We start from the raw sequence: 18581 nt of genomic DNA on the forward strand, positions 1-18581 counted from the left end.
AAGTCCTGGCTTTAGGGACAGATAGTAGGAATAGGTTCTGGGAGCGAAGACAATAACCTCCCATAACTATTTTGAAGGATGTAGATCTGTAGGTAAGATGAAAGCAGACTATGCCAATGGTTAAGTCTACGGGTGGACAAGGCAGACCATCTTCCATGGAAAGGTGAGAAAGGGCTTTAAAATTTGTAGTCAATCTCAGTGCTCCATGGTACAGCAAAGATGTTAAGGTGGCGGGAACAAGTCTCGTTTGGCCTTGAAGGAAAAGCAAGACTTGTTTCTTAAATTTATTTTTGAAGAGCAAAGAGAATGCCATGTGCAAAGAAGGGCAGCATGGTCATAGAGTGGCTAGTTTTCTGTAAGCTGTAAAGTAGGTAAATATAATCAAATATACATACAGTTTGCTACAGTTTGTTAGTAAAAAGTTAACTGATTTAAAATTATAATGTTATGTTATTTATGTAGTAGCCTAGTTGAAAGTCTTCCGCTGTCATCTGAATACAGTACATTATAACCACTGATCTAACGTCAAAAGCAAATCCAGTTGAAGAAGTAAGTGCTTTATGGAAATCTGAAATACACAGGGACTCTGACTGTCAATCAAATATACCTGTCAGTTGTAGTTAGTACCTGCTATTGTCATATAGCACAGTGTAAGCTACAGATGGCATTATTCAGTATGTATGCTGGAGCAGCAACACACACTGAAGACATCTTCATACTGATTGGCCTGTGTGATATGACTCAGTCTTATTGCACCAGATGGGATAAGACTATTTTTGACAGCTGAACCAATTTTCTTTTTTGCTCACTAACTAAACAGGTTTCATTCCTCAGTTCACTGAAGTCACAGAGTTTCCTTTTATTTTAAGTGGGTTGTTCTGGTTTATTTTAACAAACTTCATCCAAAAAGCATTTATTGTAATCTCATGATACACATTTCCCTGTTGGCAGTCTCAATATAGATGCTGGTGATTCCAATGGTTGTGATTGCTGGATTACTGCTTTAGATTTAAAAAACAGAGCCAACAATCCTCCTGTTTTGAACAGCATATATGCAAATGCATATATGCATAAATCCACTTCAGCTACAACTTCATGCTTCTTTATCGACCAGTTTGCCTTTACCAGTGCAGTATGGTGGCGGTCCACTCCATGTGCCATCCTCCTGACAGTGGCGGGTAGCGTTGCCCACCAGCACCCCTCCAGGCAGACATGAGTACTGGAGTACTGAACCGTATGTCCAACTGTTGGTTCCAGATACTACTGTATTAGGGGGTACACCTGGGTCACCGCAGGAAATAGCTACAGAGACAGTGGGAGATTGAAAGAGAAAGTGTTAGTGTGTGTGTGTGTGTGTGTGTGTATGTTAAAGTACACACACAGAAAATAAAGAAAGAAAGAAAAAAAGAGGGTTCTATAAACTACAGTATTAGTCATCCCAGTAAAGATCATTCTTTACAAGTTTAATTGAAATGCCTGAGAGAGAACCAATAATTTTACCTCAAATAACTTATCTGTGTAAAAAACTAGTAGAAACCGTTCCATAGTGTGAAACATCAGTGACATCAGTGAAACAATTCTTCTAGTTTTTTCTTCAATTTAGGAAAAATCAATGTTTTACAGAGCACATAGTTCTGTAGGACACAGATATGAAACTGCTCTTGATTTTCTATTTCTGCCAAATGACCTCAAAGGTCCACTGATATCTCCCCATACTTGTTTTACTCCATCCTCTCCTTGCCCCTCAGTCATCACCCCTCTCGCCCCAATTTTCCGATAAGACCCTGTTTCTTAAATGTAATGCTCGATGTACAGACACAAGCATCTCACCAGCATCTGCCCCTCTCTTCCTCTCTGTCTAGTTCCCTGTCTCTACCTCTCTGTTACTGTCCTGTTCTTTGGCCCTGTTCGCCTCCCTGTGCTTTTCTCTCAATCTCAGAATCCGCCTCCTTCTGCTCTCTAGTTAAATCTCTGTTTCTATCAGCCATGGTAGCTCTCTGACAAGAAAGCCTATTGCCCGAGTAGACACATGCATACCTTTTTTTACACATGCTCAAACCTTTAAACATCTTTCATTCATACTCTTGCCCTCTTTTTATGATTACTTTCCACCCATTTTGTCTGTTGAACCCTCTCTTATTCTCATTCGCTCCTCATCTTCCTCCCAGTGGCTCTTCAAGCCATTTCACTCCTCAAATGGCTTTTCCTGACAAATACAAAGAAAAATAAATAGAAAACCACCTGCTTATGACTACCTGTGTTCAGCACGAAAAACTTTTGTAGACATTGTTTTTTGCAGAATTCCAAAAACTTGTAGCCTGTTCGCAATAGGACAAACTTTTCATTGTAGGCCTGTGAATGCCCATCTATTGCTTTTTCTGTCTCTGCTTCTGTCTCATTTGTCTCCTAAACTTGTATGGACATTGTTTCCCTCAACACAAAAAAGTCTATACTTCCTGTATTTTGTCCATCCATACCTAGGCAGCGAGGGATTGGTCGGTCCGCCCGTCCATCATGCTGGCATGTGAGGAGCGCAGAGCCCAGGAGGTAGAAGCCACGTTTACAGTGGATTGCCACAGTTACACCATAGCTGAAGACTTCTGGGTAACGTTGGCCAGACTGGCGCACACCATTCTCCACGTGACCGGGGTCAGAACAGTTTACCACTGCAGAAGAGAGCAGTATACACTGTTAGAACCTGTTTAAATAGTTCTTTTAGATGGGAATGTTTCTTCACTTGTGGTTCACATAGATATAGTAGGATATAGATTGTACTAATGCAACTAGTATTCAAATAAGAAGAGAAGAGTAAAGAAGGGAAGTGTTAAACTTCAAAAATCTTACTTCATTTGGAATAACAATTATTTGGAGGCCCATAACAGCTAAATTACATAGCCGAAATCATTCAGTCATTCATTACTTCCTATATAATAGACAGTCAACAGTTTACTTTTAAGTGAGCAGTAAATTGCGTCATCCTTGACAGGTGTACCTTTCCCCTAACTTTAATTTTGAGTGATTTCAGGCACAGCTAAATTAACCGAGTCGAACATGATGGAGCAAAAACTTTACAGAACAACTACCAGAAAGCAGGACACAGTTGGATAATTTAGGGTACTAAACCCTGAATCACAGTGTTACAAATTCAGATTATCTTTGTTGCGCTAGTTCTGGTCTTCTCTAAACTGCTCTTTTGTCACACCCCGCTCTGTTTTCTGAAGTTCTTTGTTCTCTATCCTCTCCACTGATCCCTTCTACTCTGCTCTGTTCTCTGGGTGAATGTCAGTCCAATAAGATGTTTTATTTTCCACATATCACAGTGGAGACTGACATTCACTCAAATTCAAGTCCATGGGGGACATAGATATGTGTGTGTGTGTGTGTGTGTGTGTGTGTGTGTGTGTGTGTGTGTGTGTGTGTGTGTGTGTGTGTGTGTGTGTGTGTGTGTGTGTGTGTGTGTGTCTGGCACCCTATGGGAACAAAGAAAGTTTCAGTCTCATAATTGACAGCTGCTGCTGGGAGGGAGAGAGGGGAGAAAGGGATAAAATGGAAAAAGTGAGGGAGATAGAGAAAGCAAGCAAGGGAGGATGAATCCCCTCAATAGAAAACCCATGTGAACAACTACTTTGAATCGATCTGCTCTCATGGCTGGGCGGAATGCCTGTGTGTGCGTGTTTTAGTATATCATGACTGTTACATTACCGGAGGTCTGGGGAGGCTTGTAGTAAAAAAACATGCATGGTTAGCAGAGTAGAAGAACGTTTCTCTGGACATGTACCCAGCTATGTGAGCGCACATATGAATTTGTTAGTCTATTTAGAGACACACCACACTGATTGTGGCTCAACATAGCTCAATGCTAAGTGTTTGTTTACGCTAAAATTATTCAGTTCTCAAATGTACAGTCTGCTGGCAGCACAGTTGGCAACAAATGTTCCAGTTGACATACTGTAGCTAGAAGCAAATCGGGCCAACAAATACTGAATACATACTGACCATCAAAAATGCATGGCTTTATGATGACCTTTTACTCCACAACTGCTAGGATCTGAGGAGGTGGCAATGTCAGTTAAACTATGTCATCTCATTAAAATCATTTGAAACTGAAAACAAAGGTGAACGCCCTGGAAACATCCACTACAGTCATCATTAACATATATCAAAGGTGAAACTCAAGAACAACCAACGCCATCTTTCTTGTATGCACTCTAATGTGAAGAGCTGGTTCAACTAAAGCATTTACAGGGATGTACAGGAGTATAAATCTGTTTAAAATTAAATTTTTGACCTTTGCAGACGGGAAGGGGGCTGCTCCACTGTCCGTTGAGTCGGCACTGAGCTCGAGAATTTCCACTGAGGATGTAACCTCTGTTACAGGTGAAGTTGACAACATCATTGAGGTTGAACTCGCTGCCATTAGTCCGACCGTTGCCTGGGTTGCCAGGGTGACCACAAGTGATAGCTGAGGGAGTATAGAGAAGTATGATGAGAAATTTGAGGTGTGGAAAAAATATTATATGCAGCATTGTGCTATTTTCCACTTGATATTTTGGGATTTTTTCAAGTTTTTGTAGGGAATATATAGATGCTGCAGAGATAGTCATTGAAATAACAATTTTAACCCAGAATGGCCTAAAATGTGTGATTTCTTTCAAGATTTTCTTTTTAATGGATTTACTTAATAAAGGATAATCCTTTCAGCTTCTCACATTAACTGAAAAAGGACTAAATCACCATTCCATACAAATGAACTACAACATGGTATCATAAAGAACTTACGGACGCAAACGGGTGTTGTTCCAGACCACCGATGGTCTTGCTGACAGATCCTGACTGATGTGCCGATTAGGCGATATCCTAACATGCACTGGTACACCACTGTGTCCCGGTAACTAGAGCCATCTCCACTAATGTGCCCATTGACTATAGGATCTGGAGAGTCACAGTGACCAGCTACGGGAGACAAAATGATAGAGATTAATGCAGTATAAAGAAAAACAACTTAAAGTCACTTTCCTTATCTTTGGCTTTAAAGTCATCAGTGCTGGTTCAATGTTCCCATAGCTACGACCTTAAAACACCTACTCTGGCTCAATATCCCCAACAGATAGATGGCCAAACAATGTACTGTATAGGAGCTGTCTAAATACTGAAAGATTTCTCTGTGTTCTCTAAGTGGCCTTGGAGTACCACATGTTTTCATGATTTATTAAAACTTGAGCACATAAATTGCAGGACACATCTTGAGAGCTTAGGTGTGGAGAATCATTGAATTGTATTCAACACCATTTCAACTATTAAGAGACCAATCATCCGCTTTTCACAGTCAACCCTCGCTTCATGTTTCTGTGCCTCATGAAGTCGATGACTAAGGCTCAGTACTTATTGATGTATTTGGCATTTAATAATTTTTTTCTCAAATGCTTTACACATCATACACTTTCTCGAATCATGATTAATGCTGTGAGAACATTGATTATTTTGCAAAACTCATTGGAGATTACTGTTGATGTAATGCAGATATTTCTACCACTTTTCCAAACACCATCTACTCAAAATCATATCACCAGATGTCTGATTTTATAAAACCACTAGGATATAAAAGTGTTTTTTTATCATAAGTACTAAAACTGTTTATAGCAGTAAACGTGTAATCAATATTTGTGTCTTCCTGAATACAAAGAGGAATGTGTAATAATGCATGTTACACACAGCAAATTATGGCCTTTCCAAATTGTGAGGAACATATATTTTGTTAACTTTAAAGATACACATTTCTTCTAATAAATATAAAAAATTAAACTTCATAATAGGATTGTGGAACTCATAACACAACTCATGAAAATAATTGACATTAGAAAAATAAAAAAACATGTCAGCATGAGAATAATATAAAAATACAAATCCTCAAGGGACTTTACAAAGCTTAATTACAATCAGACTACATGGTCATTTAAGGTTAAATAAAATCAAGAACATTTTATCACTTGTATTAAACATCATTCGATTGTGAACTTTTTCGATACTAAACTTAACCCAGTGCATATACAGCCCGTGTTGACGAAGGCAGCAAAGCTAACTGGCATTTAGCCACATACAATCCACATTTGTAGCAGTGATTAAATTGTGATTTAGTGACTTCAACTTTAAACTCTTCTTACATCAACTTTAAGGTATGTCTTGCCTACCCTCGTTAGCATCCAAATCTCAGAATAACAATGTGAAGGTGAACATGCCTTGATTTACAGTATCAATTCATCACATAAAAAGTGAATTCTGAATGAGGCTTCTTATTCAGGCATGCAACTCCAAGGCTGAATCACTGTGGAATAGTGTGTATGGAAAATCAGGATTAATCATCTCTGGCTAGTGCTTACTGAAGGTGTAAATCAAACCCTTAATGTATTAAGTAATAAATGTTTCAGTAGTAGATCATTTGAGTTACTGAGGCATGTGCATAGTTTATCTTACTTTTTGCTGGTCTAATTTCCATGGACCTTACCTAGACACCTGTAGTAATTTCATGTACTAATAAAGCTTGGGTGTCAAATTGATATGTTCATACATTCCTTTAGATAGTAAGTCCATAGAAAAAGTCCATGACACAAATCCTACGCACAGCTTAGCCCTCTCTACACAAGCTGAGCAAGATAAAGTGATACCACTGCTTAAGGCAAACATATAGACAGACTCTCATCACATTGTATGCCTTTTTATTTTGTACATATTGGCCTTTAAATTGGTCTTGGGTGCTATATTGTGTAGGTTTGAAAATACAGCCAGTCTAACTGTTGATACCAAGCACTAATCAGATTGGATTTTATATAGAAATGTAAAACCCTTACAAAAGATTATACAATAGATCATTAATCAAATGTGCCTCCATCTTCTGTTTTTTTTTTTAATGAATCACCTGCTGGATTAACTTTAATTATTGATCAGATTGTTAATTTTTATGCACTCGGGACAGACCTCAACACAATGTACATCCTATCACATATAATGGACCTTACCTAGACACCTGGTCTCTGTACCACTCCACAGCCCATTAGCACCGCACTCTCTGACATGTGACCCCACCAGTGTGTAACCATGGTTACACACAAAGATTGCAGTTGCTCCAAATGTGGTCAACGTCCCCAGTTTGGTCCCAAAGGGTGGAGAAGGAAGCTCACCACAGGAGATGACTAAATAATAAAAGAAATATGATTATTTAATGTTGTTACAGAAAGACACTGAAAATTAGGTATTACATACACATAACATTATGGGGCAACTGGTACCGTTATAGTTTAAGTGGGTGATGTTACCAAGTCTTCATAATGTAACTGTGTTACTGCAGGTAAGATGACACTATAAGTCATCCTGAATTCAAACACTGTAAATTTAGTTGTCCAATGCAATAACTGGCTAAATAAGATTTAGGTCAGAATTCTTTTTTTTGATTTTTCTTCTTAAGCTCCTTAGAGACACTGTTTTCAAACCACTGGCCAACTTAAAGAATATACACTTCTGTTACATTGCCAAATCCCTTGAGCTGCTGCAGTTCTAGGTAGGTCAACTCAAATACTGGATCATGAAATAATAAAGAAATACAATGAAAATGTAGCAAAATAAAGTTTGAAACCACTGGTCTAATGTAAGAGAGATTTCAATTTCTTTTATATTTTTTTTAACTTTTCAAGTCCATTTCACTTGAATGCAAGCCTAATGGAAAGTTTTCAAAGTCACAATGCTCTCTTACAACTTCCCTTCATGAAAAAAGCAGCAAAGGCACATTGCATAGCAACACTATTTAAAAATCCAATTTTCCACTATTGCCCGCATATACCCCACATTTAGGAAGCACAGGCTGCATCTGTTTAAAATAGTTATCACAGTCCCAAGACAATGTGCAGTGGTAAAGACACACCTGGTAACTAATTTAAAAATAAGTAGTAAGGGAAATGGATAAACATACGGCGTAATAGGGCTATTGTAGGAAAACAATAATAATTACAGAGCCGGAGGAGGGGGGGGGGTAATATTTTGAGATTAAAGTTGTAACTTTACGAGAAAAAAAACTTGGATATTCTCTGAGATTAAAGTCGTAAATTTACGAGAAAATACTCTGATATTCTCTGAGATTGGATTGGTAATTTTACAAGAAAAAAAAAAGCTTACTGCTTATTATGCCTGCAGTTGATGACCTAATCAAATAATATATTGCAATCGGATTTAGCAATAAGGAAATACTCGTGACTTTAGTCCTGAATCACCATATTATTATAAGCATTCGGACTTTAAAGAGTGGGCTGTTTTTAGTAGTTTTTGCTGGTGCTTTTCAACTGTTCTTTTCAACATGTAAATATCAATACTCGTGTTCTCTGCTGCCATTATTACTGTAAGGCCTTTCCTTTACAGTCTTTCCAGCCATCTGAACGCAGCAGGTATCTGTTCCCTCTGCATCTCTAACTGGAGAGATGATGTCACTGTCAAGCCAATAACGCACGGCAGATCCGCTGGTTAGCCTACATTTTGTGCAAACAGCATCAGTTCTATAACCACAGATCCCCCTGATCTGTTGAAAACAGTTCACAATTCAACAGCTCCACAAAAAATTGAGAATCACTTAAAACTTCTCGCTCTGCTTACAGGCCCTCAGGACCATCCGTTCTTGCCAGTCTTTCACCCAGTGTCTCCATCTTAAACACCAGCTGCACGCGTCATCTTTTTTTAAGGCTGGCCTGGAGCTCCACATTTTTATTTTAAAGGGGGTGAAAGTGTTGAATGTGATAAGCCATGATTGCCACTGCCTCTAATGCACCCACCTACATGTATAACAATGCCTGCTTTCTGATCCCACCCTGTGCCCAAGTGTGCCACAGGTGCGCAAAGGATGCCAAGCCACGGAATTCCCAAAAGTGAATATGGCACACTCCCAACGCACTTGGCAGGGCGCACCTGATTTGTCTGCACCGCTGGTAATAGAGTTACCATACCATAACACCTGAAAGTGGGTGGACAAAGATTCTGGTTGTCCCCCCTATTCCTGACCCAGTGTCTGGAACTACAACTCAATGGACAAATATGGTTATCGCTAGTTCATCTACGGGCAATTAAAAAGGAATGTGTGTTACAGCAGGACAGAATAGGACAGATCATCACTGCAGGCATAATAACACATGGGAAGCAGCAGCGTCTATATATGTATGGTGTGATGAGGTTGATCCAACCTTGCAAAGTGAAGCAACATGGTTCCTTAACAAAAATACACTATTTCTCTGATTTTTTTTTCTCGTAAATTTGTGACTTTAATCCCAGGGAATTTCTGAGTTTATTCTCACAAATAAACAACTTAAAAAAAAAAAAATTCTCTGAATATTACCCCCCTTCCCCGGCTCTGTAATAATTGTTTTGCCCTACAATGGCCCTAATACTGTTTAGTCGTAAAAAAAAAAAACACACTGAAAGTAACTCCCTCTCAAGCTGTCCGTGTCCTACAATCAAACCGACTTGACGTGTGGCAACAACAATTAAACACTGCGATGCTTCCGCTTCACACAGAGAAATAACCTTCTCTGACTTTTCCTTAACTGTTTTGGTTTGTAACAGGGTTGGCACGCCATTTTTAATAACTCATTCATGACAGGTTGTGGCAGCAAATGCAATGCAGTTTTATTCTTTTGATAGTCTTTTTGTGTGCATGTGTTCCCTGCCCATGCAGTTGTGTCTATATGTGTGTGTTTGTGTGAGGTGAGGTGTGTATGAGGTTTCTTTTTTTATTCCCTCGGTTGATATGGTTTGTCTTCCCCATCCACGAAAGTTGTTGATTTCAAAACCAACATCACAGAAGAAGTTAATAATGATCTGTGCAGGCGCCCAGAAAGCTCAGTTGGTAGAGTGGGCGCCCATATATAGAGGTTTACTCCTCAACGCAGTGGGCCTGGGTTCAACTCCGACCTGCTTCCCTTTGCTGAATGTCATTTCCCTTCTCTCTCCCCTTTCATTTCTTCAGCTGTCCTGTCAATAAAGGCCTAAAAATGCCCCAAAAAAATCTTTAAAAAAATATAATAATAATAATGATCTGTGCGATGTAGAGTACAAATGACAGTGAAGCATTCCATATATGTGTATCAACCCAGTTTAAAAGGAATGTCTAATAATAAAATCCTAAGTAGACTCATAAATAAAGTTATATGTCATCCAGAGTGCCAAGGGAGGTGAACAAAAACAAAACATAATATCATAGTAGAGTTTTATTATCTTGTTCAGAGGGGAAGAGGTCAGATGATTTGAGAGTAGCAGTTGAGATTTCTTTTTCACAGGATAGTCACGATGGTGTTCATGTTATTATTAATTAAGAGTCTTTGTCATTCTTTTCATTCAAAAAAATGGCTGGTAGAGAGCCAAACTTGTGGGCACTAATGTTATCTGTGTGCATTTAAACGTTATATAAGTATTTTACTGGAATTGTATTTATTAACCATAATGTGTTGTATGTAATTTTATCTTGTGATTTTATACCTGTCATTATTTTAAAGGCTGCCTGTTTTACATCTGGCTGGGGGACTACCGATGAAAATTAGCACTTTTGAGCTAACTCGGGAACATTTGTTCAACATTGTTTCAATGTTGATTAATGTTCACTGTTCCCTTTCAAAAATAAAGAAATTGAAAATTGAAATACTTACTTTTGCATGTGGCTAGGTCATCCGACCCCTCCCAGGTTCCGTTGGCAAGGCAGCAAAGAGTCCGATGTCCCACGCCTAAATAGTACCCTGTTGAGCATTCCAGCATCACCATAGAACCAAACTCTCCCAACCTACCAGAGAGCAGGCGGGAGGTCATATGATCTGACAAGGTGCCCTCAATGCTGGGGCAGTGGATGGCTGGAAAATAAAATTTAATCTAATTACAATTAAATGAAACATTCAATTAAGGTTTTCAAGCTTCTTTTGGGTCCTTAACCATAAGCTGTTTACTATGGTTTTAGTTTACATACATGCCAACACTAAATAGCACCTGAACCTCTATAATCTACACATCATACATAATAAATTATATAAATCTATAATCTTATACTCTATATATGTGATCACCACCAGAATTTATTTATACATTTTCAGAATGAAAACTGAATTTTTACTCTTGACCTTGGGAACAGTAGTTTGATAAAAGAAAATAGTAACTCAAGATCCACTTCCTAGCTTTTTCCAGAGCTTTCAACTGCCTGTCATGGTCTTCCTTCGTTGTCATGTCATGAAAACAGCATGACAACCATGAAAACGGAGCAAACTCCACTCCGTCCACTGAGGAAGACTGTGCGATGTGGTGAAAAGCTCAGGAAATAGCTAGTAAGTGGACCTTAATTGTTTACGATTTTTGTCAACTTACGTAGGCATCTGGGGGCTGAGGCAGCGTTACTCCAGCTGCCATCCTCCAAACACACGGCTGACGTTTGAGCACCAGGATCAAGGTGGAAACCATAGTTACAGTGGTAGCTGACATGGCTACCAACGGTGTATTGGTTAGCATGGAAGCTGCCATTGCCCGGTGACTGAGGGATTCCACATGAGACAGCTGCCACATCACAAAGAGAAAGTGTCCAAGGGGAATCCTTCTCAAACTGCACCATTTTTATGCTTGTCAACTTTTTTAAAGAATGTGTTTAAAATGTTACCTTGACAAAAAGGTGGTGGTGTATCCCACTGGAAAAGCCCATTGGGGTGGAGCCTGCAAGTGGCATTGCTTGAGCCTATCATACGGTAACCACGGTTACAATAGAACTGAAGTCTGCTACCCGGACGGAGTTTGGTTCGGTTGACCACGCCACCATTCACTGGAGGATCATTAATGCTGCAGTAGGCAGCTTGAGGAATATAGATACAAAGAAAAACAGAGGAATAACTATTTAATAAAAGGCATTTCTCTGTGTTCTCACTTCACAGAAAACTCTACCAATTACCAGTCTAATTGAGGGGTTAGCTCCATGGGTTGTCTGGAAACAATATGGCACTAATTCATCCAATACCAGGCATTTTTGAATAAAGACATACGCAATATCATCTATGTCCCTTCTGGCAATACAGCTAACAACAATTTAGTGATTAAAAATCAAACTGTGAACAAGTTACTAACACAAACAGAATTCTCGAAAACTGGTAGCAAATACTAATGCAATGTCTGTGTCTTCTGTGTAAAAGCATAACTGCTATAGCATAGAGAACAATCTAAACATTCAGCAGAACACCCCACAATGAGCCACCTGGCTCTCCTTTTCCTGTCCGGTGTGGTCATTTCTCCACCTGGTCTAGGCTCTTCTCCCTTTTGGCTTCACATAGGTGGAATTACTTTGCCACTCCAGTTAGGACAATAGAATCACAGTAATTTTCCTTTTCATCCATAAACTTTCATTCCAAGAAGTATCTTATGTCTCCCTCTCCCCAATGAGTCATATGGCCTCTCTTTTGCTCACTCTATCGGCTCAAAAAATCTAAAATATGTTCTATCTGCAACACTAATTTTATATCTTATCATTCCATTTTTCTCTAACATGATCATTCTTTGGTCGCAGGAATATTCAGTGAGGGGATGAAGGTGCAGTCCTTCCGTTCCTTACTACTGAATGTTGATCATTCTAATAAACGGACATGAACTGGCTTGTTGAGGCAGTTTCATCTGAATGCCAAGTCTCAACTATAAATTGCTGTTCTCTGTATAGCTGCCGTTGTCAGGGCAATACAACACCATGGGGAAAAGACAACACTATTACTTCAGGCCATCGTGCTGATAAATCCCACAGACTAAAATATATCACATATTTCTTTCAGTATAGAGAGCCAAGAGACCGACTGACTCCTCTCAAGTCCAAACAGGATCAGTGTCACTGTAAATTGTATTTTCTATTACTGAAATTGGTGCTCATCTTTAACAAACTCTCCACAAGTTAAAAACCATGATGAAGGGGACAGCTGAAAAACCTCTCAACCAGAATCAAACAAAGCAAATGATCAGAACACCAGTGTTGGCAAGAACGTGCAGATAGATAGAGATACTACACTCAATCTGAAACAAATTGTCAAATTAACAAAGTGGACTCTTTATTAGCCTGATACATTAATAAGAATACTTCCAATTAGGACTGTCTTCTAAATGATCGTGGCTTAGGTACAGTACCTACATCCTTGATGCATCAATTCATTTTCATGATAAGAAAGGCGTTGGGGGTTAGCTATTAGAGCCAAATCACTTCAGCTAACATTAGTCAAAGCTTTGTCAACACATTAGGATGGGTACAATTTAAATTCAAATGTGTGCGAAAGCAGAGATAAAGCAGAGGAGACAACTGTTTGACATGGTAGGACACTCATTTTCTTAAAAGAAAAATCTGTAGCTTTCCTCCCTGACATTCAAGTAATGCACATAATTGCACATAACTTAAACTGAAAAAATATGTTGATAGATACAGACTGACAAGTAAACAGACATCTTGAAGCTTTTAAATGGATAGAGAGATAACTTGTGTTTGATTTTGCTGATATTATTCTCTAATGATAACATAACGAGCTGATTATAAACAGAGTGACAAATAAAATGATTCATACAAAATGAAAGATATTATATGTACCTGAGTATCGTATCTTGAATCCTCTCTTGTTGGTTGCATGGTCAGTGGACCATCGTAGGTAGAGCTGGTTTGTTTTAGATGTGAAGTTTAGCTGAGATGAGTGGTTACCACTGAGAGCAACAAGCAAAGGGCTCTGCCCTGAGGATCCTAGAGAAACAAATGAATGACATTTCAGAACTGTTGTGTGTACAGTATACGGTATATTTGTATGTTCTTATGTATACACATGCATGTACAATATGTCATTTTGTTTAGTGGTCTGTGTGTGTGTTGGGGGAAATCACTTTTTCACATCTGTATCAGTAAATTTACAAATTCCAATCATCTTACAATCCCCCAGATGAATATTAACCTAACCTAAGCTGGAGATGAACAACATGCTGCAGTCAGACAGTGTTTTATTGTTGCTGAGATATGCAGCCCATGAAGGTGACAGCATCATTAAGTTGCTAAATACCTCCAAATTTCTTGTGGTACATGATTCTGATTGAAGCATATTGTTTAGTTCCCTCTCAACTTTATAGACCACAACTCTCCACCTGTGCTAATGTCTGTTTGAACTTGGCAGTGGATGGAGCCCGAAGTAAGTTCAGAAACAACTCTAGTCACAGCCGCCTACGCCACAATGATGCCATTGATGTCTGCAACATCAAACACAGCTACAGTCTGTTTAGCACCAGGCAAGATAAATACAAATAGACAGAGCTAAGCGGGATACACATATTAGTAGCATATATGCTCATCCTTGCTTGTGGATTCCAATACAAATCACATATTTCAAAAGCTAGTGAGATATTATTTAAGTTTTGATGGCTTGTTATGATGTTTGCTGTTTTACAAACTAAGATGTGGGTACTAGCAAATATCCAAACAAAACACTGTTAGTTGTCACTGGTTTTATAAAGTTATATAACAATATGTAATGTCAATAAAATTAATAAATAAAAAGAAGAAAGTTACATTTCACACACACACACACACACACACACACACTAGAGGTGTTGAAATTAATCAAATAATCGATGCATCGAATCGTGGACATGGATGATAATAGGCTCATAATCAATTATTTCTGTTTACAATTTAATGTAGGCCTAACAACATTTCTGTTTACATATTCTGTTATGTTTTGCACATTCAGGAAGTGCCATGTGCTCAGTGCTGTAGTTTTATGTATCCAATTTATTTAGTATTAGAGCACTGCAGAATATTTTGTTTTTGAAGCTTGAAAAGTTATGAATTAAATATCCTGTATGGCTTTAATAGAAAAATTTATTTGACGCATCGTGATGCATCGAGATATCGAATTGAATCGCTGACATGATAATCGTAATCAAATCGGGAGATCAGTGAAGATTCACACCTCAAACACACACACACACACACACACACACACACACACACACACACACACACACACACACACACACACACGCACGATCTGATCTGAACACTTTCAAATTTACTGTTACACAACCTAGTTGGGACTCCTGCGGGGAAAATTCCCAACACCACAAATGAGAATTAAGTGTTGTGCATCTTGTTAAACTACTTTTCACAAACAAACATAAATTTAATCTGCATGTGAGTATGTGTGTGTGTGTGTGAGTGTGTGTGTAGGTGTAGGAAAAATAGAGAGGAAAAGTTTTGTATACCATCAAAAATCTCCAGTTCATCAAACTGTTTTTCGCTGTGGAACATCTCTACATAAATATTGATGGTGTAACCTGGGAAACAAGACAAAATTATTGACAAAGACATCCAAAAATCTGCAATATGTAATATAAAGAGTACCAGACACACAATTGCACCTTTATACATATTTAAGCTTGAAGCAGATGCACATATGCGCACACAGCCTTGCAAGCATGACACATTCTGTAATTTACAGTACCGACACTTCCATACATTGTACATACGGTCACCGTTACATACAGACAGTCTCTCACACTGTACAACATGCACACACAAATAAAAAAGTACACACGCATGAATGTTTCACTCTCTCACACATAACCCTTACCCTACACATACAAACAGCAGTCTAGAAACATTCTGGTTGCATCCCCCTGTACACCCTGTACCTGGAACCATATGAAGCAGCCAGGAGCATGTCTGGCTGTTTGGGTAGTTGCTAGGAAACCCAGGGCTTAGTATCACTCCTGATGACGAAGACCGCTCTTCATTGGCTGGGCACTGGGCTGGAGGGGTAATAGACAAAAGCCAGTCAGAATGTTCAAAACAGTGAAAACTTTTCAGAGTTTTCTTTTGTACATTTCTAGCTTCTAGCAACTCCCTTTTCCAATTTGCGTCCTTTCAATCCATCCATTCTTGTTTACCTACCGACTTCCATAATCTGTATCCTTTCTCCAATACACGTGCCAAAAGAGCCAACCTTTGGAAATGTGCATTTTATACAACTTGCTTTCATGCGTAGGGGTCATGTTGGGTCTAAGACTGAATGTGTGGAATCTAAAGGCCACATGCCACTTGCCCAATGAATGAGCCTATACATTAGCTTTGAGCAAAAAGCCTCTCCCAGTCTTCTTGTTTACAGGATTTCAAAAAAGGAGCTGAACTCTGACTCTCGTGTGGGGGAGCACTTTGGTTGCATGTCCTCGTATAAGAGTGCTGGCTTCTTTTGCTCCTGCTCTATAATGGAAAGGACACTCTGTTCATAGAAAAGGCTGAGCCTCTCTTCAACTGAAGAATTCATTAAAAAGAGCATTACTTCCTAGAAATACCAGGAGCTGCCACCAGCATTTCCCTGTGTGGATATGTTATTGTTGCTAACTGAAACTGTGCTTCTTTCCTGAGGTCTCTTGAGTCCTACAAACAAAAGTCATGTGCATGCCTCAATTAACTGCTGTACTACTGAATAAACATATCAACAACTTTTGAATTATGTTTATTATTGAATTAGTGGAATAGATTTGTCAGTGCAAATGGGATGAAATTGTCCTGAATATGGATTGCTAATAAAGATAGATTTTTTTAAATAATATTGTTTTAACCATTTAACTGATAGTTGTATTTCGTATAGGCTTCCCCCTCTAAGAGTTGTCCCTATTGGGTTAATCCCTTCGCCCATGTCGTGAAGATTTCTTTTGCGCCCTTGTGCCCTGCATGGGCCTCTATTACATCCGCAGTTACTGTATATCACTGTTGCGCGACCATCGAACTGCTCCCTATTTTTCTTCAGTGACAAGCAGTTTGAAGACTTTGAAGAATAGCGGTGTCCGCCATGTACCGACCACGGACCGGCTATATCCTGCCGCCAGCCCTCCACCCGAGCTGCGAGGTGTGCCTCGACACCGTTTGCCGGGCTAGCCGGTTACCGCCAGAGAAACTGAAGCAGCAGATGATGGCAGCTGAGTGGACAGTCGGGTAAGGTAAGGATACCACCAGCGGCAACACCCAGACAGCCGGGGAGGGGACCGATTTGGCGGGCATGAGTCCGCTGACTCAATCCCCTGAGGACGATTCCCTTGCCGGCTCTCCCTCCTCCCTGTTGGGAGGACTGGAACTCGTAACGATGGAGGATTACGGAGTCCCCGCCATGGCGACTGTCTCCGTTCCAGGAGGGGAGCAACACACTGCAGCTTTCTCCTTTTCTCTCCTCCGCAGTAGGCAGGCTCCCTGCCCACCGCTAGGTTTTTGTTCTCGACCTGTGTGAATGCCGAGTAGCATTCCCCTCTCCCGGGAGATAGACGGCAGTCCCACCATGGCGGCAGAGCTGGGCCTCCATCCCGCTTCCAACGGCCCCCTTTTTTCGGCCGATTGAAGCACACACCGCCATCTCCCCAAAACCAGGTCCATGCTTGCTTCACTGACCGCGCGTACCCGTGTACGCTGAACTTCAAACTTCAAACTAATCCTTATATGGAAGATACTTCTAATAGATTCACACGTTCCAGTCTATTTGTTTCTGTGGGACAATGTTACCTCAAAACTAATACGTATATGGAAGCTTCTTAGAATAGATGAAATACCTTAGAACACCTGCCTGCTGAAATTTCCAACCTATCAGACAGAAACCCGTTGTGCGCTCTTTCCCACCCCAATGGGACTTAGCCCTGGTGCTCCGAGCTTTGGGGAAACCTCTGGCACACGCCTCTCTCAGGATGCTGTCACTGAAAACAGTGCTTCTCCTCACCTTGACGTTGGCTAAGAGGGTGAGTGATTCATGCGCTGTCGGTTTCACCGTCCTGCCTCTCCATTAAGGGGGACAGGAGCGTGGCCACTTTACAGCCAAACCCTTCTTTTACACCAAAAGTTTTAACTAGCTCCTTTTGGTTGAGGATGTTCTCCCTCAAGGGTTTTTTCCCTCCGCCTCATAGCAACAACGCGGAGGAGGCATCTCACAGACTTTGCCCGGTACGCGCGTTATCTCAATATGTTTTACACACGGCGATTCAGGCCACCTGCTTCACCAACATTGGCTGAAGAAAAATGCTGATGTTGGGAGCAGTTCTATGGTTGCGCAACTGTGATATACAGTAACTGCGGACGTAATAGAGGCCCGTGCAGGGCACAAGGGCGCAAAAGAAATCTTCACGACTGCGCATACGCAAAGGGATTAACCCAATAGCAACAGCTCTTAGAGGGCTACGCCTATACTCATAGAATCTGGAGTTACAATAAGTAACTATCGTATTAATCGGTTAAAATTTGATTTGTTGGTTAACGGTTGATCAGTAAGATCCCTATTCTGAATGCATTTCTGCTATTTATTTTTTTAATAAAGTGTTTGATTCACCTTGGCACAACATTTTATAGTTTTAAAGTTTGAATGTTTTTTGGTGTATCGGCTTTCCTCACGGGACCTGGCCGGGCACAGCCCGAAGAAGGTAGGTGGCACCCCCCTCTGCATCCCACGGGCCCCACACCTGTGGGAGGAACCACTGGGGTTGGGTGCCTCCCTGATCTGTACCTGTTAGACTTCTGTGCTAGTCATGGATTGTCTATAACA

General features: G+C 40.1%; 1 protein-coding gene across 1 annotated transcript in view; it reads right to left on the reverse strand.

Moving 5' to 3' along the window:
* LOC114552891 (CUB and sushi domain-containing protein 1) overlaps positions 1-18581 on the reverse strand; it is a 351480-nt gene that overhangs the window by 28577 nt on the left and 304322 nt on the right. The window contains exons 50-60 of the mRNA XM_028574019.1: positions 15694-15810; positions 15265-15336; positions 13610-13756; positions 11663-11851; positions 11377-11562; positions 10674-10871; positions 7014-7187; positions 4780-4953; positions 4289-4462; positions 2478-2666; positions 1126-1302 (exon numbers count right to left, since the gene is read on the reverse strand). Coding sequence (XP_028429820.1) covers positions 1126-1302; positions 2478-2666; positions 4289-4462; positions 4780-4953; positions 7014-7187; positions 10674-10871; positions 11377-11562; positions 11663-11851; positions 13610-13756; positions 15265-15336; positions 15694-15810 — 1797 coding nt within the window. The remainder of the gene's footprint in view (positions 1-1125; positions 1303-2477; positions 2667-4288; positions 4463-4779; positions 4954-7013; positions 7188-10673; positions 10872-11376; positions 11563-11662; positions 11852-13609; positions 13757-15264; positions 15337-15693; positions 15811-18581) is intronic.

The sequence above is a fragment of the Perca flavescens genome, chromosome 1, assembly GCF_004354835.1.
Source record: "Perca flavescens isolate YP-PL-M2 chromosome 1, PFLA_1.0, whole genome shotgun sequence".
Lineage (NCBI taxonomy): Eukaryota > Metazoa > Chordata > Actinopteri > Perciformes > Percidae > Perca > Perca flavescens.